Below are 27,761 nucleotides of genomic sequence, written 5' to 3'. Positions count from 1 at the left end.
AAGTTTTGTGATTGAGTGTTACATTGTTATCTTATTGAGAATACATGGTACTATGTCCGGAAGTTCTGCTACTTTAACTCTCGAGAGGTACACCTCATCTTCTTAACATCTGTCCTCTTCAGAAAAAAATTAACCATCATAATGAAAAGATGGCATCTTTATTTCCTACCTTTTAAACACCTGACCCTAACATGCCAATAACTTTCATATAAGTTCCCCTTAACTTCTCCCTATATACCTATGTATACGAAAAGCATTGAATAAAGACAATTCTCATGTAAACTCTATCAGTTAAATCCGCAATAAAGCGTCTGCGATTCCATTCTTCCAACCCACGACATATATGATTTTTAAATTAAAAGTCTGTAATGTCAAGACTCCAACGAAATAGTCTCATATTCTTATCTTTGAAACGTTCTAAGAATGTAAGCGGATTGTGGTCCGTGTAGACAACCGTCTCTGACACATTGTTCATGTCATGCACATTAAAATGCTATACGGCCAGTGTCAAACTCAAAAGTTCCTTTTCGATTCTGGAGTATTTCCTCTGGTGGATGTTGATCATCTTTAAAACGTAACCAACCGGCAATTCAGTCCCATCTTCATTTTCCTTTAGGAGTACAGCTCCAACTCCAATGTCACTAGCACTGATGGCGACTTTAAAAGGTTTTGAAACATTTGGTGTGGCTAAAACTAGCTTGGTGGTTAATATTGATTTCAAATGGTCAAAGCCTCCTGGCATAGTTTCTGTGGAAAGAACATTGTGGTGTTCTTCAGCAAATCGGTTAACAGTGCCACTAAACTGCTGAAGTTTAGAACAAACTTTCGATAGAGTTCGTTGAGTCCTAAGAATCAAAGCACCTCTTTCTTTGAGGTTGGTCATGGAAAATTTCTCGATAGCCTTCGTCTTTGCGTTCCATGGGGTCAACCTTCCATGACCGATTTTATGTCCCAAAAACGACACCTCTGCTTTCGTGAATTCAGTTTTATTTAAGTTTATCACTGGTATAGCTTCTCGTAATCATTCAAAGAGCTCTGCCGACTGTACCATGTGATCTTTTCAGGACTTGCTAAAGATCACTACATTGTCCAAATAGACTGCACAGCCTGTTAACCCAGCCACATCTCTGTTCATGAGTCTTTGGATTCTGGCGGGCAAGTTCTCCATTCCAAAGGGCATCACTTTAAATAGATATAGCCCGTCTAGGGTTACAAGCACAGAAATTCATTTTGCTGTTTCTAATAAAGGTACCTGCCAGTACCCATGCATTAAGCCCAATTTGATGATGTAACTGGCTTGTCCAACTTTCTCAATACAATCTAGGAATTGGATATGAGTCTGATTTTGTAACGGTGTTGACCTTGGGATAATCCATGCAGAATCGTTGAGTCCTGTCAGTTTGGGAACTAAGACGACCAGCGAACTTCACTTGCTCTGGCTTGGTTCGATGATGTCTTCCTCGAGCATGGCCTCCACCTCCATTTGGACCTGTCTGGCTTTGAAAGAATAAAGTCGATAGGGGTTATTTTATTGGAGCAGTATTCCCTAAGTCTACTTCATGTACAACAGCCTTAGTCCTCCCCAACTGATTCTTACTGTAGTAACAAATCTTTTAAATCCATTCTATGCTGCTGAAACAGATAGCTTACTAATCTATCCTACTCCTCAAGGACTACTTCATTTTTTAATCTATTTTGAGGCACCTCAAAATCTATATCATCTGGATTTAATTTCTCACTCTGTGGGACAGTAACTAACACCTGTTTCTCCAATTCTTTCTCTCTCGTGTAGTATGGTTTCAACATGTTCACATGACATACTCTATACCTTTTTCCTATCTGGTATCTTTACTAGATAGTTCACCTGACTCCACTTTCTCTCAATTTGATAGGGACCACTAAACCTGGCTTTGAAGGGATTTCCTATCATTGGTAACAGTATTAACACACTATCCCCTTGGAAAAACATCTGAGTCTCAGAACTTTTATCTGCCACCTGCTTCATTCTACTCTGCGCCTTCTTTAGGTGCTGTTTAGCTAACTCACCTACTCAATTTAATCTCTCCCTCATCTCCAATACATAATCTAATTGTGAGATCTCCGACTTTGGTCCTGTCAGCTTTCTGCGTCGGATTGTATCATTGGCTTTTAAGATTGTCAGTATACCCAATTCAAACTGGATTAGAGTTTGATTTTTTTTTAGGGAATGATTTAAATTGATTGGCCAAATTTGAATTTGTTTTTGTCTCCAGGCAGCTAGCTAATTGAGTTTTTCGATCGAGTGTTACATTGTTACCTTATTGAGAATATTTGGTGCTGTATCTGGTAGTTCTGTTGCTTTTAACTCTCTTAAAGGTACACCCACATCTTCATAACACTCTTAATAACCCTCATCTGAACAATTCAATCAGGCCAGATGCCTTAATGAGGGGAAAAAAATGGGTTCTCACGATCCGCAGGTTATGAATCAGCAGATAACAAGGACTGAGTGTAGTTTCACTGGATCTGTCAATGATGGACCTTGTTATGTCTGAAAATGTAGGTTTACTTCCCAATGAATGTTGTTTTCTGCCAGTGAAGACTTTTACTTTTACTTTTGGAATGTCTTACTAGATGTGAGTTATGATTCTGTGCTTTCTAATTTGACTTCCTTCAGGAGCTGACATTGCGAATGTATGTAATGAAGCTGCTTTAATAGCTGCCAGGCATCTATCTGAAGCCATTGTACAGAATCACTTTGAACAGGCCATCGAGCGTGTAATTGGAGGTAAGGTTATCCATGATCTAAATATTGATACATTATCAGCAACATTTAAAGCATCAGTGCTGAAACAATGAATTCACACACAAATAACATCTGCACCCACACTTATGATATTTCAATAAATTATGCAAAGAACTGGTCACATGTTCGTTGAAATATAGGCCAAGTTCTCATTCTAATAACACAAATTACCTACCTGAACTGTGTAAGGAAAATAATCCAAAGAAATGATCACCCAGTGTGCTCCCGCATATCTTGTTGAAAATAAGTTGTGTTCCCAGTTGATGGTAGACAAAGACCCCAAAGTGAAAGTTAGCTTGATATAGACCATAAGTTTTATTTTTCTTTTTTGTTTACCATGGCAATCATGCACTGAACATAATCATAAAGGCTGCCAATGTACTTTTAACAAAACAACATCAAAAGAATTACACAAAAAAAACTATATTATACTATACAAGAACTATTGGAACAATATCATTTCAGCTTTCAAAAAGATTACTTTCTTTGATTCCAGCAATAACCTTTCTAACACTCTACCTCATTGAAGAGTCACACTGTTCTCCACACTAACGCACTTGCACAGTTGGCATGACAGTCATCGGTTTCCTTTTGGTAAATTGCTGTGAGTTCATTTGATTCTTATTTTTTTAATGAATGTCTGCCCTCAAGACCCTTACAACAAACTACTAACTCAGTTCACTTATGGCTTTACATGGGTTCCATAAACACTTATCTTCACCAGCCCTGGAGCACGGGCTTCCTGTGTGACACCCCTACAGCCTTCTACTTCAGGAGTTTTCTTCTCACACAACTCTGGCATTCTCCCACACCCTAACTGCTTGGAGACCACTAAAACCGCAGGCTGATACCAAGTGGTTTCTCCCTGCATTAACTTGTTTTTGTTATACCCCTCCAGTCTTAACCTTTTACCGCTAATGGAGTCAGGTGTTACTAGGGGACACAGCTTTAAATTAAGGGGTGGTAGGTATAGGACAGATGTTAGGGGTAGATTCTTTACACAGCGGGTTGTGAGTTCATGGAATGCCCTGCCAGTAGCAGTGGTGAATTCTCCTTCTTTATGGTCATTTAAGCGGGCATTGAATAGGCATTTGGAAGTTATTGGGCTAGTGTAGGTTAGGTAGGATTCGGTCGGCGCAACATCGAGGGCCGAAGGGCCTGTACTGCGCTGTATCTTTCTATGTTCTATGTCTCTTTGGATATTGTAAAACTGAACAGATTTAAGCAGAGGCAATGTCCTAATGGTGCTGTCACTACCTTACTAATCCAGAGAACATGTAATGTTCTGGGGACCCTGGTTTAAATCCTGCCATTGTCAATTGTGAAAAATCCACCTGGTACACCCTGTGGTAGGTAAGGAAACCACCACCCTTACCTGGTCTGGCCTACATGAGAGTCCAGATCTATAGCAATATCACTAACTCTTAAATGCCCTCTGTGCAGTTAGGGCTGGACAATAAATGCTGGCTTTGCCTGTGATGCCTGACAGAAAAAAGAAAACTCCAGACTATGAAAACTTAGCAATTATATCCCCAACGGTTAGTTGTCTGTTTGTATAAAATTACATGACATCTGGTCAATCCTGCTTTGAACTTGGTGTTCAAGATGTCATTCTGACCATTTGTGGTATGATTGCATAGTTTGAAGTACGCTGCTTATTTTGTTGCAGCAAAAATAAAAGCTGCTTGAAATCAAATAAACATTGAAAATGTCATAAGCATTCAAGTTAGTCAGCATCTTTGAGTGGGAAAGTTAGTTAATTTTCAGGTGTATTCCCTCTGCTGGAAGACAGTGCATAATGGGATTGTAAAAGAAACAGAATAAAAGGGAGAGAATGTAATCACTTACAAGAGAAAACAGGGAACAAATAGGAAAGTGGCAGGCATAATATGAGGCTGAAAAATGAAAGACATTTATGAAATATGATTAACTTTATGGACAAAACTGGAAATGCAAACTGAATTCCAGTAGCATGGGTGAAGGGAAGAGGAGCTTGATGCCAAAGCTGCAGACCGTCTGCCAGCACTGCTTTGTGACCGCGGGTCTTCAGCCCAATATCCCAACCACTCTTCCAAAGCACTCAAACATCCAGGCGCCCAGTGCCAGAAACAGGAAGGACCGGTTAGTTTATTAAAGACGTGATTAAAACGATGACAGCGTGCCTAGTAAAAGATGAAGTACAGCTCTTCAAGTTTTCATTGAGCTTCATTGGAACCTTCAAGCAAGCAACAATCAAGAGGTCACTGGAATTGGTAATTGAAATGGTGATAGAATGCATCTCAGAGAAATTCTGAAAAACAGTCATCCAACAGTCAACCAGTCCATTGGCCTTTCTTGAATTGTCCATAGTATTCAGGATAGGCGAAGTGAGTTAACAATGGTAAATGTGGGGTTATGAATATGGTAGAGGATTGATCTGGATGGGATGCTCTTCAGAGGGCTGGTGCAAACTCAATAGGCTGAATGGCCTCCTTTCACACTGTAGGGATTCTGTGAATCTATATTGTCTCCCTAACCTGAGATTTGGATCCCAGGAAGCGAATGGGTTCTGAACCATCCCTTGTTCTGAGATTCCACATGGAGTCTGTCTCAAAGTTTACTGTTTCTTATTTCAGAGCAATCTTCTGCACTCTTCCACCAAAGCTCTGTGACTCAGTTGAGAGTGTGCTTGCCTCTGAATTAGTGTTCTGAGTTCAAATCCCACCCCAGGATTTGAGCTCAGAATCAAAGCTGACACACTAATGCAGTATTTCTGTAATGTGGGAACTTTGTTGAAAGTGCCATCTTTTAGATTTTCCAATAAGCTGAGGTCCCCTCTTGGACGATAGATATAAAATATCCCATGTTAATATTTCAAAGGAGAGCAGGGTACCCTGGCCAATATATATTGTCCTGGCTAATATTTATCCCTAAATTAGTATTTCAAAAATATTATCTGATTATTGCAAGGTTCCCCATGGGAGACTGGTTAGCACAGTTAGATCTCACGGAATACAGGGAGAACTAGCCATTTGGATACAGAACTGGATCAAAGGTAGAAGACAGAGGGTGGTGGTGGATGGTTTTTTTTAGACTGTCGGCCTGTGACCAGTGGAGTGCCACAAGGATCGGTGCTGGGTCCTCTACTTTTTGTCATTTATATAAATGATTTGGATGTGAGCATAACAGGTAGAGTTAGTAAGTTTGCAGATGACACCAAAATTGGTGGTGTAGTGGACAGCGAAGAGGGTTACCTCAGACTACAACAGGATCTGGACCAGATGGGCCAATGGGCTGAGAAGTGTCAGATGGAGTTTAATTCAGATAAATGCAAGGTGCTGCATTTTGGGAAAGCAAATCTTAGCAGGACTTATACACTTAATAGTAAGGTCCTAGGGAGTGTTGCTGAACAAACTGACCTTGAAATGCAGGTTCATAGCTCCTTGAAAGTGGAGTCGCAGGTAGATAGGATAGTGAAGAAGGCGTTTAGTATGCTTTCTTTTATTGGTCAGAATATTGAGTACTGGGGTTGGGAAGTCATGTTGTGACTGTATAAGACATTGGTTAGGTCACTGTTGGAATATTATGTGCAATTCTGGTCTCCTATTTATTGGAAAGATGCTGTCAAACTTGAAAGGGTTGAGAAAAGATTTACAAGGATGTTGCCAGGGTTGGAAGATTGGAGCTATAGGGAGAGACTGAACAGGCTGGGGCTGTTTTCCCTGGAGCTTCGGAGGCTGAGGAGTGGTCTTAGAGGTTTATAATATTGAGGAGCATGGATAGGGTAAATAGGCAAAGTCTTTTCCCTGAGATCGGGGAGTCCAGAACTAGAGGGCATAGGTTTAGGGTGAGAGGGGAAAGATATAAAAGAGACCTAAGGGGCAACTGTTTCTCACAGGGTGGTATGTGTATGGAATGAGCTGCCAGAGGAAGTGGTAGAGGCTGGTACAATTGCAACATTTAAAAGGCATTTAGATAGGTATATGGATAGGAAGGGTTTGGAGGGATATGGGCCGGGTGGTGGCAGGTGGGACTAGATTGGTTTGGGATATCTGGTCGGCATGGACGGACCGAAGGGTCTGTTTCCATGCTGTACATCTCTATGACTCTATTGCCACATCTCCACATCCTTTTAAGATGATCCCGAGTACAGATTGACTGCCATATTTCCTAACTTATTAAAGTTCAAAAGGCTACACTTAAGCATTACATAATTGATTGTAAACTACTTTGCAGTGTTCAGTAGGCATGGATTTATAAATGTGAGTCTTTATTTTCAGCTCAGATGAACAGCAAATTTAAGTTTTTATAAATTGAGAATGTGCAGACTTCTGTCCATAATATTGGCAAATAACTTGGACCTTCACTGGAACTCTCACTTGGCAACAGCTAAAATAGTGAAGAGCACTGAGATTATAGTGCAGAGCCACCGCATCAGGAAGGGTTCGGGTAGAAGCAGGGGATAGTGAGGTGTATGATGACAACTCTTCTTGCTGATCCTCCCAGGTGGTAATGCAGGAACCCAAAAGAATGCTATTATTTACTTTTTGTGTTGCATGCAGACGTGAATGGCAAACTCACTTAATCCCGATTTGAAGTCACTTTGTGTAAATTGTAAGTCATTAAATATTTCATTGATTTGGTTGTGTCATCAGCATTCTGTTGCAAAAGAAGCAGTCCTGCAGAAGTGATGCATTCTTATTCAGGAATGAATGTTTCCTCCACCTAAAATGTTCACCAAAAGAATATTTTGTGTTTGTGAATGTTTGCACTTTGTAACATTTTCTCCTCAACCTTTAATTTAGGGCTGGAAAAGAAAACTCAGATTCTACAGCCTGATGAGAAAAAAACGGTAGCATATCACGAGGCAGGCCATGCTGTTGCTGGATGGTTCCTGGAACATGCTGACCCTTTGCTGAAGGTGAGATAAGTTAAAGCAAATATTACAGTGCTAAATCATTTCTTTGAGATTTCTGCTGTGCACCTCGAGAGATTTGTTCCAGAAAATCCTTAAAAATATTCAGTGCTAGCTCAGTTGAGTGAATATTCCTATTCGAGCAATAAATTGTGTAATAATATATGGAGAACTTTTTCAAATGATTGCCAAGAGACAGATAAAATTTCTTGAGCGCACATTTCGGAGAAAAAAAAACATTGGTAGTGACTGGCAAAACTGAGGCTAGCAGAGCAAGAGGGAGACAAAGAAAAAAAATGCATTGCTAGTTTAAGAAACAGAGCAAGTGAGAAATTTGCTAACATGATGCCGGGATAAACCGAATATATTGCAATGTATTTCTTAGTTCAAGATACCTATCTATTTAAATTTACAATTACAGAATATTCAGTAGTACAGAGCTTGCATGTTGATGATAATCGCAAAATGTTGCTAAAGAGTTTTGTTTTGAGGTCTAATTAGGACAAATGCAGGTGACCAGGTTTCAAGCAATCACAACACTTTACAGGAAGAAAGGGTGCTGATTAGTTGGTAGGCCAATTCTGGCTGATGCATTGTCATGTTGAAAACAAAGGGCAACTTTATACTCCACAAGCACTGCTGCTGCTGTTACCTCATAGTGCCTCATGAATGCCACAAGCAGTTATTTATTGTACACAAAAATGCAAGACAAATCCAACAAGACCACTTACCATCCCAGCATTCTACTTTCCATCTCTGGTGCTTGGTTAGCAATAAACTGTTCACTGACGTCAGTTTGGGTTCCTCTCTGTCTAATCTTCTGCTGCTGTCATTACATGGATAAAAGAGCAACATTAAAAGCTTTCATTAAAACTTTCACATCGTAAGGCATCATAAGAGGCAATGGAAGAGATTTACAGGGAATGGAGCAACAAACACACACTGAGAAATTTTTACTGTATTTATTTTTAGGTATCCATCATACCTCGTGGGAAAGGACTTGGTTATGCTCAGTATTTACCCAAAGAGCAATATCTGTACAGTAAAGAACAACTTCATGACCGAATGTGTATGACACTAGGCGGACGAGTTGCTGAACAAATCTTTTTTGGTCGAATAACTACAGGGGCACAAGATGACTTAAGGAAGGTTACCCAGAGTGCCTATGCTCAGGTATGTTGTTAGTCCAACAACTATAATAAAATATAGTGTGTTTCAGTTCTTCTATTTCACTTCCCTCCGCAACAGTGTTTCTGCACATTGTTAATTCCTAATGAACTGCAAACCCCATTTATGCATAACATTTATATATAGAGTATCTTGAGACTTTTCTTGTTTCAGTTTGACTGTCTTCTGTAATTTTCAACCTAGTGTTTGGTTAAACAATGTGCTCATCGTTAAAATCTATATCAGTCCATCTCAGACTGGAAGGATGGACAAACTGCAATATAGTTTAGATTCCAAATTTGACAGCGTGTACAAAGGAACTAAGGAGGAATGATACCTTAAATTCCTCATGTTAACTGCTTTGAATGACAGGAAATGAATCACTGACTTCAGATGTCAGCCTTTAACTCCTAACTAGTGACCCCCTATCCCTCACACTTCCCTGCATATAATGTACATCATCTAGCATAGTCCTATTCTGTTGCTTACATGAATTTAATCCCTTTTCATATATTAACTGAATGAAAAGCTGAAATGCTGAGGTAACTGATTATTTTATACAAATACATCGGTCCAGTCTTGATCGTGTAGTGTCATAGCACAGGAACCTTAGTCTAACCCGTCCATGCTGACCAAGTATCATATCTTGTCAACGTTCTCGTAAATCATTTTTTGTACCCTTTGTTTTAAAAACATCCTAAAGCGGGGAGACCAGAATTGTATGCAGTCTTGTACAGCCACAATGTCCCAACTCCTATACCCGGTGCACTGACAAATAAAGGCAAGGATGCCAAATGCCTTCACCACCATATCGACCCACACTGCCACTTTCAAGGAACAATGAAACTCTCTGTTACCAACACTCCCCAGTTACCATTAACAGTGTAAGTCCTACTTGGTTTCCTGTTTGAAAATACAACACCTCCCATTTATCAAAATTAACCTCCAATCTGTCACTCCTTGACCCATTGGCCCATCTGATGAAGGTGTCATTGTATTCTTAGATAACATTCTTCACTGTTCACTATACCACCAACTTTGGTGTCATCTGCAAACTTACTAACCATACCTCCTATGTTCACATCCAAGTGATAGATATAAATGACGAACAGCAATGGACCCAGAAACGATTCTTGTGGTACACCATTGGTCATTGACTCCCAGTCTGAATAGCAATTATCTACAATTACCCTCTGTATTCTATCATGAAGCCAATTTTGTATCCAATTGGCTATCTCTTGCTGGATCCCATGAGATCTCATCTGCAGTCCTCACTTTCTCCCATGAGATCTAACTTTACTAGCCAGTACACCTGTCAAAGGCCTTGCTAAAGTAATCAAACGGCAAACTAATGTTTTTACACATCATAATTTCACCCATTTGAAATGGCCTAGAAGCATTTGTATTTCATTACAGCTCATCATTTTCCAGTCCCTCATACAGCTGTGACTTTGCTGCTTTTCGCTATCATGTGCGCAATGATCCTTGTTACATGAAAAAAAGTTCTTTTGTCTTAGGCCACTGATCCTGAGATCTGCAACTTAATTTCCTGTGCAGTTAGCTTCAGTTAATAATGTAACAAATAGTGAAAGATGGATTTGTTTCTCTGAATTCCCTGCAATTCCTAGTGAGGTAGTTTGAATCACCTGACCCCCAATCTTCTCTCTAACCCCACTTGTACACCACTTTTGATTTTAAGTAACTTTATTAGATCTCCATTGTTTCAATTTCCTTCATCCCCACTGCTGTGCTAAGGTCTGCTTCATGCCACAGTACCTCAGTGACTTTCCATTTCTTTGCATGTGTTAAAATCCTAAAAGGCTTTTCACCTTTAAAACACCTTAAAGAAAGTCTGTTTATGAAAAGTTTGAATTTTGCAGTGCAAGGGGAGTGTTGATTCTTCCTTTTTTAAATTTGTGGAACATCCAAGTCAAAGTTATCCTTGGTTAGCACATGATGCTGAAAAACTTCTAGGTGCAGGGTGGAGGGAGGATACTGGAGAAAAAGGATTTTTGTTTACTTGGTTTACCAATGAAATTGGTCTTTGTTGGGGTTGGGGAGTGTATTATATTCTTGGGCTTTGTAGCTTCATGAGCAATGTTACTATGTGGTAAACTCATGTTTAATTTTCATGATGTTTTCGTAGATTGTCCAGTTTGGTATGAATGAAAAAGTAGGCCAGGTTTCTTTTGATTTTCCACGACAAGGCGAGATGACTTTAGAAAAGCCGTATAGTGAGGCCACTGCCCGACTGATAGATGAAGAAGTGCGATTGGTCATCAATTCTGCATATGAGAGGACTCTGTCGCTTCTAACAGAGAAAAGGGCGGAAGTTGAGAAGGTTGGAAAATTTGATATAAAACTTTAAAGCTGCCTTTTATTGACAATTGCAAGAATTCTTTTGCTACAGTGGGAGCTGACTGAGTTGTTTCGCCTGCTATCTTAATCCACAAATTCATTTCTCTAAAATGGAAGGAAAATTGGCTCGGTGCCAGTACATGGACCTGCAGAGATCTCTTCAGATTTCTGTCAGATTTGTCTGGGCAGTCACCCAGGAAAGTACTTGTGTTTTCTTCATGGGTCTTCACACACAGCTGTTAAAACTGAATGTGCTCTTACACGCATAAAGGAGAGCACTCTGCACAGGCAACCGACTATTCTGAAGTTTCAAAGCTGTCACGGCCACATTGATAACTTAAGTTTAGAGGTCACCTAGTCTCTAAAATGCCCATTTTGCAATTTAGATCATGCTATAAGGGGAGGCTGTTAGACATAATTTTTACCCACATTAGATTATCATGTGAACATCTATAAATAAGGCTACAGCCCATACTATTTGGTGCCTTCATACAAATATATAAGTATATATGTTTCCTATTTATATCTGGAAGTTTTCATTTAGAGACGTTGGGGCTCACTACACTGTATGATGCTGAGCACAGGAAAGTCAAAGTTACAATCTCTGGTTGTGCTAAGCTAACTATCTGGTAATGTAATGACAGTTGTAAACTTAGTCCATATTGAAATATCTGGATAATCTATTAACATCTGTTTTTAAAAGAAAGTCATTCATAAGGCTTCCTGCAGTCCCTGCAATGAAGCTAACATACAAAGACCTAACATAGGCTGCTGGCACCTGTGGACCTGAACTGTATCATGAAACATTCCTTTAATCGAGCAGGAGAGAAAGAGAGACTTGCTTGTATTCGTACAGGTTCTTCTCAGCTTATTATTTCAGAACTAAGTAGATTTCCTGCTCTTAAGACTTTATGTAATCATGAAAATTAAATAACATGGACAGTCTCAAGTGGTTTAAATTGTGGCATCTTGACTGTAAATCTTACCTTTTATTTATTGTTTTAACTTTCTTTGATCCTGATTTATTTTGTAGCTGTTTATAGTTTGCTTTGCGATTCTGGAGCTAGAACATATTTTTTCTCTAGTCAATGACATTATTCAGCTGTAATTGTAAAATGATTTGATGTCCAACTGCAGTCCATTTATTTTGTTTAAAATGTCCCATCCTGATTGCATCAGCTAGAGCTCAATAGATGAATTATTTCTACAATATTTAATGATGATGATGTAACGTTTAGAGGTATGGAACGTTGCTTAAGGTAGTGGCATTCTTTTGGATCTCTTCTGTCACCCCCCTCTTCCTCACAGGAAGTTCCTAACCTCCACCCAGTAATTTGGTTGAGATCGCAAACTAACTGCGGTGAGGTTTTGAATGTGTCCTTCACCATACTATTATTCCATAGCATTGCATGGAATTTACAGACAGAAACAGATCATTGGTTATGCTTCACATGAACTTCCTCTGACCAACCTTCCTTCAACCAACCCTAGCAGCATTTAACTTCCTGTTAAATGCTTTAATGGTATTCACCTCAATTATTCCTAGTGCTAGTTCCACATTTTTGGATAAACCAGTCTCTCCTGGATTCTACGTTAGATTTATTTTGTATTCATAGTCCCTCGTTTTACTTTCCCTCGCATATAAAGCAATTTCTTTATTGAGTCCTTTCAATAACTGTAGAACATAGAACATTACAGTGCAGTATAGGCCCTTCCACTCTAAATGTTGCGCTGACCTGTGGAACCAATCTGAAGCCTATCTATCCTACACCATTCCATTTTCATCCATATGTTTATATAATGACCATTTAAATACCCTTTAAGTAGGCGAGTCTACTATTGTTGTAGGCAGGGCGTTCCATGCTTCTACTATTCTGAGTAAAGAAACTACCTCTGACATCTGTCCTATATCTATCACCCCTCAGTTTAAAGCTATGTCCCTCGTGCTAGCCATCACCATCTGTGGAGAAAGCCTCTCACTGTCTACCCTACCTAACCCTCTGATTATCTTATACGTCTCAATTAAGTCACCTCTCAACCACCTTCTCTCTAATGAAAACAGCCTCAATTCCCTCAGCCTTTTCTCATAAGACCTTCCCTCCATACCAGGCAACAGCCTAGTAAGTCACCTTTGAACCTTTCCAAAGCTTCCACATCCTTCCTATAATGCAGTGACCAGAACTGTACGCAATACTCCAAATGCAGCTGCACCAGAGATTTGTACAGCTGCAACATGACCTCAAGGCTCCAAAATTCAATCCCTCTACCAATATAAGCTAACACACCGTATGCCTTAACAACCCTATCAACGTGGATAGCAACTTTTCAGAACCTATGTACGTGGAGACCGAGATCTCTTTGCTCATCTACACTGCCAAGAATCTTGCCATTCGCCAAGTACTCTTGATTCCTGTTGCTCCTTCCAAAGTGAATCACCTCACGCTTTTTCACATTAAACTCAGTTTGCCACCTCTCAGCCCAGTTCTGCAGCTTATCTATGTCCCTCTATAGCCTGCAACATCCTTTGGCGCTGACCATAACTCTACCAATGTTAGTGTCATCCACAAACTTACTAGCCCATCCTTCTATGCCCTCATCCAAGTCATTTATGAAAGTGACAAACACAGTGGCCCTAAAATAGATCCTTGTGGTACACCACTCGGAACTGAACTCCAGGATGAACATTTCCCATCAACCACCATCCGCTGTCTTCTTTCAGCTAGCCAATTTCCGATCCAAACCACTAAATCACCCTCAATCTCATGCCTCCATATTTTGTGCAGTAAACTACCGTGGGAACCTTATCAATGGCCTTACTGAAATCCAAGTACACCACATCAACAGCTTTACCTTCATCCATCTTTTGGTCTCCTCCTTAAAGAACTCAATAAGGTTTGTGAGGTATGACCTATCCTTCACAAAACCATGTTGACTATCCCTAATCAACTTATTTCTTTCTAGATGATTATGAATCCTTTCTCTTACAACCTTTTCCAATTCTTTACCCACAACCAAAGTAAGGCTCACTGGTATATAATTACCAGAATTGTCTCTACTCACTTTTTTGAACAAGGGAACAGCATTTGTTATCCCCCAGTCTTCTGGCACTATTCCTGTAGACAATGACGCCATAAAGATCAAAGCCAAAGGCTCTGCAATCTCCTCCCTGGCTTCCCAGCGAATCCTAGGATAAAACCCATCCAGCCCAGGGGACTTATCTATTTTCACACTTTTTAGAATTGGTAAAACCATATAGACTGGTTAGTAAAGTTAGATCACATGGGATTCGGGGAGAGTTAGCCAGTTAGATACAAAATTGGCTCGACGGTAGGAGACCCAGGGTTATGGTAGAGGATTGTTTTTCGGGCTGGAGGGCTGTGACCATTGGTGTTCTGCATGAACTATCAGTGGGTCCATTGTTGTTTGTCATTTTTATAAACAATTTGGAAGAGAATTTGGGAGACATGGTTATTAAGTTTGCAGATGACATCATAATTGGTGATATAGTCGACAGTGGAGAAGATTATCTAAGGGTACAACAGGATCTTGATCAGCTGGGCCAAAGGACCAAGGAGTGACAGATGGAGCTTAGTTTAGATAAATGAGAAGTGTTGCATTTTGGTAAGACAAACCAGGGTAGGACCAAAGCTAATGATAGGCCCATGGGGAGTGTTGTTCAACAGAGAAACCTAGGGGTTCAGTTACATAGTTCCTTGAAAGTGCCATCACAAGTAGACAGGGTGGTGACTTTGGCACACTTTTATTGGTCAGACTATTAAGTATAGGAGTTGGGAAGTAATGTTGCGGCTGTACATTGGTGAGGCCACTTTTGGAGCACTGTGTACAGTTCTAGGAACAGGAAAACTCAAGGTTTTGGGCATAAGCCCTTCATCAAGAATTCCTGATGAAGCGCTTATGCCTGGAAAATCAATTCTTCAGCTCCTCAGATGCTGCCTGACTTGCTACGTTTTTCCAGCACCACACTTTTCAACTCTGATCTCCAGCATCTGCAGTCCTCACTTTTTCCTGTGTACAGTTCTAGTTGCCTTGCTATAGGAAGGATATTATTAAATTGGAAAGGGCGCAGAAAAGATTGACAAGGATGTTACTGAGACTGGAGGATTTGATTATAAGCAGAGGCTGGGACTTTGTTCCATGGAGATTGAAGGGTGACATTATAAAGGTTTATAAAATTGAGGTTCATAGATAAGGTGAATACCAATGGCAAATTTTTCACGCAGGGTGGTGCAGATAAGGAATGAACTGCCAGAGGATGTGGTAGATGCAGGTAGATTACAGCATTTAAACGGCATTTGGATAGGTACATAATAGTGAGGTTTTGAGGGAGTATGGGCCAAGCGCAGGCAAGTGGGACTAACTGAGTTTGGGAGCATGGTTGGTATGGACAGGTTGGGCCAAAGGGTCTGTTTCGGTGTCGTATGACTATGATTATATAACAACCATAAAATTATGTTTTTGTTTTCTTCCAAATTTCAGATTGCTCAGCGATTGTTGGAAAAAGAGGTATTAGACAAGGCAGATATGATTGAACTGTTGGGACCTCGACCCTTTGCAGAGAAGTCAACGTATGAGGAGTTTGTGGAAGGAACAGGAAGCCTTGAAGAAGACACATCCCTCCCGGAAGGCCTCAAAGACTGGAATAAAGATCGTGAAAATGAAAGAAATTATGAGAAGAGGAGTAAATTACAAGAGGGATCGCTCGACAGTTGGCATACCAAATGAGACAAAATAATTATTTTGCTTTTGTAAGTTTAAGAAATTGTGATCCTACAACAGAAACATTGTGCCTCCTTGATTGTGTTCAGACTTGTTGGTTAAAGAATTTTAAACTCATATGGTTCACCAGTCAAAATCTCTGCATTCAGTGTGGCTTTAACAGTAATTAATTTCCTTTGGGCCAACTTGTTCTGTGGAAATGAACATGAAACAAAAATACCACTTTGTTTTAAGGTTTGTATTTTAACAAAATTTGCTGCTTCATTTTAGCGCCTGAAGTCTCTGACTATGCACACAGTATCTGGTTTCATTTAAATGGAACTTCTATTTATTAACCAATTGTTCTGCACATTTGAAGATGCAAGGGATTGTCTGCTGAGTTAGCAGGAGCTCATGGCTGAGACTTAACGTACATCATTTTCCATACACTGTGGCTTCTTTATTTGGGGCTGTAAGCAATTGAAGACTTGAATGTAATTGTGTAAATATTGTTTATTTTGAAATGTCAAATGGAATACCTAAATAAAAGGTAAAATATTGAATTTTACTATTGATCCTGAGCTGGGATGTGATCTTAATTTTGTAGGTAGACTGTGATTTCTGCTATTAATATGCTCATTAATCAAATACGTAGTATACCCAGTCATTAAATAATTTTGAAATGAAACTCTAAAGGGAAGTATAACAATGAATAAAGTTTTCAAAGAGCTCTGACTATCTTGAAGTTAATATCAATAACTATTTGCTGATGACAGATATACGTTACAGGGGTGTGCTACATTCTGTTCTGAAGAGGAAGTTTTAGTCTCAGCATGAGCTCTTGTTTTTCTCTCTCCTTAAATATTGCCAGACCTGCTGATTTTCTCCAGAATTTTACATTTTTTAATTCAGATTTCCAGAATCTGCAATATTTTGCCTTGCATGTAGTTAGTTTCAGCTTTCGATTTATCAGTGTTTTGCACATAATTGTTCCAAATTTTCTTCGTACTTTCAGAAGCTTTCTAGTCTTGGTGCAGTGTTGACATGAAGTCATCTTGTTTTTCCTTCAGTGAATGTATTGTATTCAATCACACTCCCTTTGTTAAACTTTAACTATCCCTTTCTTTAGTAAGGGCTAATAATCAGTTGTTAGGATGCTGCCCTCAAATCTGCCTGCACTCAGTGCTTATAAATTAATGTATAACCAATCTTCAGCCTTTTAGGAAATGGACAGATGTGTTGTCAGAGCTTTGAAATCAGACTCCATTATGGAGAAGACAGTGCATTCCCTTGTGCATGACTGCTAAAGAATTCTTTGGCTTTTGCATTATTTTACCATGATCGCAAACTTTAAATAATGCAAGACATTTGTTAACATTGCAAAATGTGACATCATGGTTCCAAAGATGAGGGTTCATGAATTACGCAAAGAAGGGTGTATCTCATGTTATGGATCATGCCAGACCCCTTGACATTTCAAGAAGGTAGCCCAGACCCTAACTTTGCTGGCTGTTTTAAGCAGGTGTAAAGTGGATATTCCAGGGCAGAATCAGCTGGTCAAACCACTTTAAACAAAACTGAACTGATTTCCAAGATTATTGAATGAAACACAAGCAACAGAAAACAGGATACTGAATAACCTAACCTCTCCAAAAACCAACAGCTCATCCCAACTTAATGATGCTGTTCCAAATACTTAGAACAATCACCAGAAACACCCCTTGGCACAAAAGGTAAAATCAAACACAGGGTCTTACAGGAGAGACATCAGAGAGAAAGAGAGTACCAGCCTGGACCTGTCTCTTTGGATCCAGCAGCTTTTTCTACACTACTCTTAAAAACCAAACCAAACCAGAGTAAAGCTGAGCTGGGAGAACTGGCCACTCCCCTTTCATTGTACAAGTGCTTTTTTTCAAACTTGAAAGCTTCTATCTGAGGCAGTATCTGGTAGCAATTATCAAATTGGCCCTAAAACCCTTTAAACCCAGACTTTTCAGAGTCTGTAATTAATGACCTGTCTTGGGGGGGACAAAAAAAGCCAAGGACAGCATAACCCTGTTAAAGGAGTGGCTTTGTCACAAAAGCATTAGGTTGTTAGCAAGTGTGTGAAGTGCAATTGTTCATGTAACTAGATCTCTGTGATTACTTTATTATGGGAAAGATGCAGTATAAAACATGCCATACCAATTAGGATCTAGAAGTAATTGAGATAAGGCGAAAGTGAGGACCGCAGATGCTGGAGATTAGAGTTGAGAGTGTGGTGCTGGACATGCACAGCAGGTCAGGCAGCATCCAAGATTGAGTAAATGAGATAATTTGACTGAAACATACAATCCTGACTGGACTTGAAAGGATGAATGCTGACAGAATGGTTCCTCTTGTGATGTCTAAAACTGAGAGATGCCGTTTAAAAGTTAAAGCATGAAATGAGAATTTATTTGCTGACAGGATCTTTCCTCTGAAGTTCTCTTCCTTGAGGGGCAGGGTCGTTGAATATATTCATGGCTGTTAGAAGGTATCTTAAAACTATTTACTTCCTAGTTTTGAAGGATTGTGGAAAACTTGAATTCTAGTTGTATGGGCATACCTGGAGTTGTTTTTAAAAGCAGCCATTGAACGTTCCCAATGGGTATTGGAGTTTTTTTTTAAATCAAGGTTTCCTCTGGATCACCATGATTCGAACAAGGAGAAAAATGCTGTGTTACAGTGGAAGTGAGAGTGACTGATCTTGGCATCAAGCCCATGTTTGACTGAGGCATTTGAGGAGCCCAAGCAAAACTGAACTCAGCTGCTTCAGTAATGACCTTCCCTTCATCGTCAGTGCAGATGTTTACTGACTGCACAATTTGCATCTCCACAGATACTGAAAAGTTCCATGTTTAAATGCAGCAAGGCCTAGCTAATATCCAGACTCAGGTTGCAAGTAGCATTTGGAACTCCCAAATATCAGGCATGCTGGGGGTTACCATTGACCAGAAACAGAAGTGGACTGAGTACAAGAGCAGGACCGAGGTTTGGAATCCTACAGCAAGTAACTCATGACCTATCTCCCCAAATTCAACAAGATTCTTTCAACAGTTTCTTCCAGTATCATGACTACTGCCATCTAGAAGGACAAGGACAGCAGATACATGGGTACCCCACATGCAAGTTCCTCATCAAGTCAATCACCATCCTGACTTGGAAATATATCACCACTTTTTCAATGTTGTTGAGTCCAAATTTTGGAGTTTTCTCCCGAATGTCATTGCAGGGATACCTAATCCAAATGGACGAAATCAGTACAAAAAGGCAGCTCATCGCCATCTTCTTGACTGCAACTGGAAATGGCTAATAAATACTGGCCCAGCCAGCAATATCACATCTTGTGATTGAGAAAAAGGTGACTATGTGTAGGTCGGTTAGCTCAGATGGTTAGAGTGTGGTGCTAATAACGCCAAGGTCATGGGTTCAATCCCCACACTGACCAAGTGTCTTGCTGAAGTTTGCAAGTAGTCCATGCTCGCAGTGTCAAAGTTGGTCCTTGTTTAGGGCAAGACGATGGCTCAGTGGTTAGCACTGTTGCCTCACAACACCTGGGTCCCAGGTTTGATTCCAGCCCTGCGTGACTGTCTGTGTGGAGTTTGCACATTCTCCCTGTATTTGTGTGGGTTTTCTCCCACAGTCCAAAGATGTGCAGGTCAGGTGAATTGGCTATGCTAAATTTCCCATAGTGTTAGTTGCATTAGTCAGGGAAATGGGTCTGGGTGGGTTATTCTTTGGAGGGTCAGTGTAGACTGGTTGGGCCGAAGGGCCTGTTTCCACACTGCATGGAATCTAATCTATTAAAAGAAATCTGAATAGAAAGGATTTAGAAAGATATGGGTCAAATGCTAGCAAATGGGACTAGATCAGTTTAGAATATCTGGTTGGCATGGAGTTGGACTGAAAGGTCTGTTTCTATGCTGCGTAACTTCACAACTCTATGGTGACAATTGCTTGCTTTGCTGGGACTAGTTTTGGCTTGTAGATCTTTTCCTTTATCAACCTGTGCAGAGATGATATTGCAGACCTCTGGCTCAGAGATAGCGACATTGCCACCGCACCTGGTGACCAGCTTGAAGAGGTATTTGTATTATCTGGTTAAGCTGCAGGAAATCATGCTTCGAGCAAGCAGAGCCCAATAGGTGTGTCTCATTTCTGGAAAGGAAAACTATTCAGGATGGAAGCTATTTGTGTTTTGTTTAAATGTGACTGAAGAAATATCGTATGACTGTATATCCTGACAAAGGCTCTGTCTGTAAAACTTACAGGCAACAGTTTGATTACTGACTTAACCATACATGCCAGGACACCACAGTGACAGGCTCTGGAACATTCTGCACTTTGCCCAAGGGGATATTGCAAAAGACAAAAGGTTAAAGGTACTTTTTAAAATCCAATCTCTGGAGCATAAGCTTTTTATTCTCTTTTCTTGAAGTGTGTGTGTGTGTGTATTTTTCTGTATTACTGACAGCTAACCAATTATTGCATTTTCCTTAAATACATTTTGCTTTGATAATAACCTGGTTGATGGATCATCTTGTTTAAACCCTGAAATTAACGGTTGTTGGCCGCCTTGATAACTGGAGAAAGTTTTTTTTTTGTGATGTAGTTGGCTTCTAGCCTCCATCGCAACAGAAGTGAAAGGATGCATCGGGATAATTAAATTGAAACCAAAACCAGGTCAACCATGATGCTACTGAATGGCAAATGCCCTACTGCTCCGAGTTCTTGTGTTCTTTCAAGGCTGAAGAATCTCCTCCAGCCTCCCCTCGCTCAGTGGGGATGGCTGATGTTAACTGCCCCATGGCTACAATCTGAATCCCCTTCTCCTGTAAAGTCAAGGCCGAAACCTGAATAGAGCACTGAGCAACCAAAGCATAACTTGTTCTGACCTCAACGTGAGCTCAAATGTTGGAAATTACCTAAAATGACAAAAGCAGGTTTCCCTCCAAGTCACACACGATCCTGATTGTGAAGTACATTGCCATTCATTCATTGATTATCACTGAAGTCAATATCCTGAAACTCCCCACCTGACAGCAAGTAGGAATAGCTTTCCCAAACAGTGTGCCATTGCTCAAGAAGGGTATTTGTGGATATACAATAACTTCTGATCTTGCCAGTGGAATCCCCCTCCAAAGAAGATTAATATTAGAATTAATGATGCATTTAAGGATCCTGAGCACATCAATGATTCCTGGGATGTTCTTACGAATCTTGAAGAAACTCAGTATTAAAGTTTATCTGCCTTGCGTCTGACTAAATGTAACAAATATCCAGCACTGGTGAAACACAAGTTGATATTTCCAAACATTTTGACAAGCCAATGTTGTGTTTCATACTAAAAACTGGAAGGAATTGAGCTGGAATTTGATCAGTGTTGACATCACTAAACAGATGAACAGGTGCTATGTCATCTCCCACACTTACTGTTCCACAAAAGCTGTTGGTTTATTTCCTTCCTCTTGTTTCTTCCTCCTCTCTTATGCTGATGACCCTGTTTTTACTATCACTTTCCTCTCAAGTTCATTCTCAAACACCTGTAGAAAATATTTTCTTTTATGCATTCAGTGTTTTTTGGGAGTCATTCCGAATTGGATGGATCATTAATACTAAATGGCAATGAGGTAAGAGGTTTTAATGGAATAACCTTTAAACCTCAAATCTGTTAAATGACTTAACTTTCTGATAGTTTGCACAGAACTTGAAGTTTGGCTGAAAAAGACATTTTCTCAAACTGCCTCATGTTGCAACTCAGGGCATTTGTAAAGAATACTCCTGTTGAGGAAACAACATTGAGTAGGGAGTACTGATTGGTTGGCAAGTGAACTTGGAGTGGGAGAGTTGGTGCCATGGGGAATATGCTAGAACGTTGATGACTGACAGTTAACTGCTAAGTTTTATTTAAATTTAAAACCAGGCAAGTTGATTTTGGTTGATCAAAGTGCTGACCTGAGGAAGAACAAGAGAATAGCATTGCCAGCTTTAGCAGATTGAAACAAATGATATGTGAGTATGAGCTTTCTAATTGCAAAGAATAGGGCCCTGTGCATTGATATGTGTAACTTCCAGAATCCTGCAAGCCTATCACTTGGCTGTCACTGCAATTCTTTATTCAATCAGGATTATTTAGCAAATGTCAAATTGCAGAATCACATCAAATTTTGGACATATTTTCGAGTTTTCAAGCCTTGCCTGGTTGCTGTGGTCAGTACTTTGCCTGGTGTGAATAGCTGAAGGAACATGCTGAGGCTGTTTCCATTTGTAAAAGACACTAGATTGAGAGGGAATTGATTTTAAGTGATGAGCAAGTGAACCGGGTGCTGCGAAAATTCTTTTTCACACGGCGACTAGTTAGGATATGGAATGCACTGCCTTGAAATGTGATTAGATTAGATGCCCAACAAGTCCACACCGAACCTCTGAAGAGTAACCCACCCAGACCCACTTCCCTCTGACTAATGCACCTAACACTAAGAACAATTGAGCATGGCTAATTCACCTGCCCTGAACATCTTTGGACTGTGGGAGGAAACCGGAGCAAACCCACACAGACATGGGGAGAATGTGCAAACTCCACATAGTCACCTGAGATGGGAATAGAACCCAGCTCGCTGGTGCTGTGAGGCAACAGTGCTGACTACTGAGCCACCTGCATATGGAGAAAGGCAAGCAATTGACACTAGATAATTTAGCTGGTGCAAGAACAGGTCAGAGACAAAAAATTCTATGGTGAGAAACACACCTTTTGTCTCCAAATTCTTCCCAATATCCACAAGGTACAAGTCAGCAGTTTGATTCCTGAACAATACAGCCCACTTGACTGGCAACCCATCCATCATCTCCAGCATTCACTCCATCGCCACTAACACATCATGACAACGGTCTGTGTCATCTACACGATGCATGGCAATAACTTACCAAAGCTCTGCTGGAAGTACTTTTCAAAAGCTATGACCTTTACCACCATGGCAAGCAGATGCACAGGAACACCACCACCTGTAATTCTCCTCCACGCACTGATGTTACTTTATATTGCCATTCCTTCACTATACCTGGGTCAAAATCTTGCAATTCTGACCCTAACAGAGCTGTGGGAATACCTAAACCAAATGGACTACAGCAATTCACGAGGACAGTTCATCACCTTCTCTGGGGCAATTAAGGATTGGAAACAAATGCTAACATAGCCATGAATGAATGAAAAAACAGGGCAATTTGTAATGATATAAAAGTATTGTTAATGAGAGGATAGTCCTGCTCAGTGAGGAAAGCAAGAATCTCATTAAAAGATAAGGTTTAATTTCTTCAGCCAGAGGGTGGTGCCTCTGTGACGACACTGGAGGCCAGATCTTTGGGTGTATTTAAGACAGAGATAGTAGGTCCTGCATTAGTAAGGAGACCCAAGAGTTACAAGGAGAAGGTAGGAGAACAGGGTTGAGAAACATATCAGCCATGATTGAATGGCAGAGCAGAGTCAGTGACCAAATTCTGCTCTTATATCTTATTTAGTGTCTTATGGTCTAAGGTTATGTCAATGATATTAAATAAATAGTTTGAGCTGATCTTCATAAGTCATAGTGGAAGTGAGAATGTACATGTTCTAAAGCCAGTCTGGAACCAATAGAACTAATAGTAGGAAAGAAATTGGAATTGAAAAATGTGTAAGTACTCAAGGTGGATATGTCACAAAGCACTGGTATTCTAAACCCTTGATCTTTCAACAGAATCAGAGAGGAAATAGCGACGGTTCTGAGCATAACCCTTTTCAATTATCGTAGACAGTTATTTGAAAGTGGAGAGAAGCCAACATAATATCCAAATGACTGTATATTGGTTGCTCTAACATCATTTGTGGGAAATTCCTAAAATGCACAATTTGTAATAAAACCAGTTTTGCTAGTTGGATTAATGAAGAACAGTGTGCATGGATTTGTTAATTCACATTGGACTAAATATAGAACTTTTTTGAAAAACTTATCACTGTGTAAATAATGAGAAAGAAATTGATCAAGTACACTAGTGTACATGGATGTTCACAAGGCACGCTGGGAGGTTCACAGGCTCACCATCAAACGTTGAATGAGAGAGAACAAAGCAGCCAATCACAGGGCTGATTATTAAACAAAACTGCAAGTATACAAGATGAAAAAGGCTAATCATCTTTTGAATTTTATGAATGAATGGAATAGAATTAGCTTTATTGACATGTGTGCTCAAATGAGTGCAGTTAAAAGTTTGTAATGGCACCACTTTGGCACCATCTTAGGTACAGGGTACCGAGATACAGATACTTAAGTGTTTGTCACAGACTTGAAACAGTAAAAAAGTTCAGCATAGGAATACAAAGTGTTAAAAAATACTCGAATTACTCAAAGTCTAGTATAAGAAGAAAAAGTATCTTTAGAAGTATTCAAATTCTGGTCCCTGTCCAGAACTCAAGGCCTTGCTGCCTCCTCACACTGGGCTCCAGTCTGTGACTCATCTCCAGGAGGTCATTTTCCCTGCCAAGGGGGCCTAAACATCGGAGTCAGATTTTCAGTATTTGAGATTGAGGTGAATAGAAAAATATCTTCACTGAAAAAGTTGCAGATTTTTGGAATTCTCTAGCCCACACAGCTAGAGGGTATTTGAGTATATTCAAGACCGAAATTAATATATTTTTAAGCACAAAGAGTGTCAAGAAATTTGCAAATATTATCGGGAAATGGAATTGAAGCACAGGAACATCTCTAATTGCATTGACTGGTGGAGCAGACATGAGGGATCGTTTCTGTTAGTTATTCAAGCAGCTTGGTTGGAACTTGTGTATCCAGGAGCTTGTATGATTTAACCTGTGATTAGAGACAGGCAAATATTTGAGAGAGCAGCCATTTCCTTCTGGTTTAAGTCTTCCTCCAGTCGGCCCCTTTTAAATACTGAGAGCTAGTAATCTGTTGGTCTGCATTGGATGGAGGGGGTTTTCAGATCTCCCCAGATCCACCTTGAGCTCAACATCTCAGAAATACGACAGGAAGGACAGAAAGGGAGGCAAGAGAGGAGGGGGAGTGGAGTTTTTGATAAGGGATGGCATTACAGCTGTACTGAGGGAAGATATCCCAGAAATGCATCCGGGGAAGTTATTTGGGTGGAACTGAAAAATAAGAAAGGGATGATCACCTTATTGGGATTGTATTATAGACCTCCTAATAGTCAGAGGGAAATTGAGAAACAAACTTGTAAGGATATGTCAGCTATCTGTAAGAATAATAAGATGGTTATGGTAGCGGATTTTAACTTTCCAAACATAGACTGGGTCTGCCATAGTGTTAAGGGTTTAGATGGAGAGGAATTTGTTAAGTGGGTACAAGAAAACTTTCTGATTTAGTATGTGGACGTACCTACTAAAGAAGATGCAAAACTTGACCTACTCTTGGGAAACAAGGCAGGGCAGGTGACTGAGGTGACAGTGGGGGAGTACTTTGGGGCCAGCGACCATAATTCTATTAGTTTTAAAATAGTGACGGAAAAGGATAGATCAGATCTAAAAATTAAAGTTCTAAATTGGAGAAAGGCCAATTTTGACAGTATGAGGCAAGAACATTCAAAAGTTGATTGGGGGCAGATGGTCGCAGGTAAAGGGACGGCTGGAAAATGGAAAGCCTTCAGAAATGAGATAACGAGAGTCCAGAGACAGTATTATCCTGTTGTGATGAAAGGTAGGTATCGAGAATGCTGGATGACTAAAGAAATTGAGGGTTTGGTTAAGAAAAAGAAGGAAACATATGTCAGGTATAGACAGGATAGATCGAGTGAATCCTTAGAAGACTATAAAGGCAGTAGGAGTATACTTAAGTGAGAAATCAGGAGGGCAAAAAGGGGACATGAGATAGTTTTGGCAAATAGAGTAAAGGAGAATCCAAAGAGTTTTCACAAATAATTAAGGACAAAAGGGTAACTAGAGAGAGAATAGGGCCATTCAAAGATCAGCAAAGTGGCCTTTGTTGAAGTCGCAGGAGATGCCGGAGATGTAGAGAAGGACATTGAAGATATAGAATGTATGGAAATAGATGGCGACATCTTGGAAAATGTCCATATTACAGAAGAGGAAGTGCTGGATGTCTTGAAATGCATAAAAGTGGATAAATCCTCAGGCCTCGATCAGGTGTACCCTAGAACTCTGTGGAAAGCTAAGGAAGCGATAAGGACAAGCCAGGGCTCAATAGACTGGTGAGCCTGATGTTGGTGGTAAGTTGTTGGAGGAAATCCTGGGGGACATGATGTGCATGTATTTGGAAAGGCAAGGACAGATATGGGGTAGTTAGTATGGCTTTGTGCATAGGAAATCATGTCTCACAAACTTGATTTGAGTTTTTTGAAGAAGTAATGAAGAGGATTGATGAGGGCAGAGCGGTAGATGTGATTTATATAGACTTCAGTAAGGCATTCGACAAGGTTAGCAAGATTAGATCTCATGGAATACAGGGAGAACTAGCCATTTGGGATACCCTCCTGCATCGGGCTCTAGCCCACGACTCAATCACCGCCCGCGGCCCCATGGTCTTCCATTCTCCATTCCCACCAGCTAAGAAGCTAAAGGTTGGTGGGTGGGGGGGGGGGGGGGGAGGAGGAGGAGTTATGGGGAAGAAAACTGCAGAAAGGAGAAGAAAAATAAAAACTGGCGCAGCAGAAGAAATCTGGCTGGAGTGTCATACTCTACCGCCACCTTGCCAGAAAGGAATGCAAATGGGACATCAAGTATATAAGAACGAATTATTTTCTATCAACCATTAAGCCACAGCTCTTCATGGAGAATTCAGTGCAACCATACCAAATGCTCATTATAGATTTAGGATAATTCAGCTGGATTCAGTGAAATGAAGACTATAAAACTCTGAGTGCATAGGAAACACTTTCCACTTGCTTCAGGGTTCAGTGATGTGTTAGTTATCTTTATCACTGGGAGGCAGGAAAGAGACCAGTGCACTAGTTTTGAGATAAAGGTTCATAATATGTTATGATTTGGAGATGGCGGTGTTGGACTTGGGTGTACAAAGTTAAAAATCACACAACACCAGGTTATAGTCCAACAGGTTTAATTGGAAGCACACTAGCTTTCAGATCGACGCTGACAATCACCTGATGAAGGAGCGTTGCTCCGAAAGCTAATGTGCTTCCAATTAAACCTGTTGGACTATAGCCTGGTGTTGTGTGATTTTTAACATATGTTATGTAGTTTAGTTCCAAAATAGAGGGAACATGGGTTTTAATTTTCCATTCTGTAAAATATCTGACTTTCTTTTAGAAAAAGACAGAAAGTCCTTTGAAATAAAGCTGAAGACAGCATTTCCAGCTATGGTGATTTTAACTGCAGGCATATTGCAAGTGGGTTCCGTCAGGAATTTGTTCACAGCTCAATCTGTACACAAGGCAGAACAATGTAAAGCAGCTGTTTGTACAGAAAATGTTTGTACATTGGTATTTAAAATTACACCCCTGTATTGCAACATGTTTGTGGGTATGAGTTAAGCTGGACATTTGCAAATCCCCTGGAAATGACTAGCAAACCCCCTCGGAGATATTTGCTAAGCTATCTGCTGACTTGAGTTTTCTCACTGTGGGAGAGAGAGAGTGGTCCAGACACAGGTTCATTCAGATAGACAAGATCTCTAATGTCAAAGGTGTTGGCAGTTGAGTAGTCTCAAAACTAGTTGGAGCAGAAATCCGGACTTGCTTAGAAGTAAACTTCATTGGCACAACGCTATGGTTTTCGCCAGAGAGATGCCAGAGATGAAGGCATCATTGAACACTGCTAAAGACATGAATTTAAGAAACCCT

The 27,761-nt window shown here is 40.2% G+C and overlaps 1 protein-coding gene and 1 non-coding gene across 2 annotated transcripts in view; both read left to right on the top strand.

Moving 5' to 3' along the window:
• Positions 1-16,488, top strand: part of afg3l2 (AFG3-like AAA ATPase 2) — a 61,621-nt gene extending 45,133 nt beyond the window's left edge. Inside the window, exons 13-17 of the mRNA XM_060824491.1 lie at positions 2,657-2,767; positions 7,570-7,685; positions 8,652-8,852; positions 10,993-11,187; positions 15,702-16,488. Of these exons, the coding sequence (XP_060680474.1) occupies positions 2,657-2,767; positions 7,570-7,685; positions 8,652-8,852; positions 10,993-11,187; positions 15,702-15,947 (869 nt within the window). The 3' untranslated portion in view covers positions 15,948-16,488. The remainder of the gene's footprint in view (positions 1-2,656; positions 2,768-7,569; positions 7,686-8,651; positions 8,853-10,992; positions 11,188-15,701) is intronic.
• Positions 16,489-19,315: 2,827 nt separating this feature from the next.
• Positions 19,316-19,389, top strand: trnai-aau (transfer RNA isoleucine (anticodon AAU)). Its single transcript has one exon. It is a non-coding gene; the product is annotated as a tRNA-Ile (tRNA).
• Positions 19,390-27,761: the final 8,372 nt, after the last annotated feature.

Source organism: Hemiscyllium ocellatum, chromosome 4, assembly GCF_020745735.1.
Source record: "Hemiscyllium ocellatum isolate sHemOce1 chromosome 4, sHemOce1.pat.X.cur, whole genome shotgun sequence".
Taxonomy (NCBI): domain Eukaryota; kingdom Metazoa; phylum Chordata; class Chondrichthyes; order Orectolobiformes; family Hemiscylliidae; genus Hemiscyllium; species Hemiscyllium ocellatum.
Note: the sequence above shows the minus strand (reverse complement) of the source record. Positions and strands in the feature narration are given on the sequence as shown.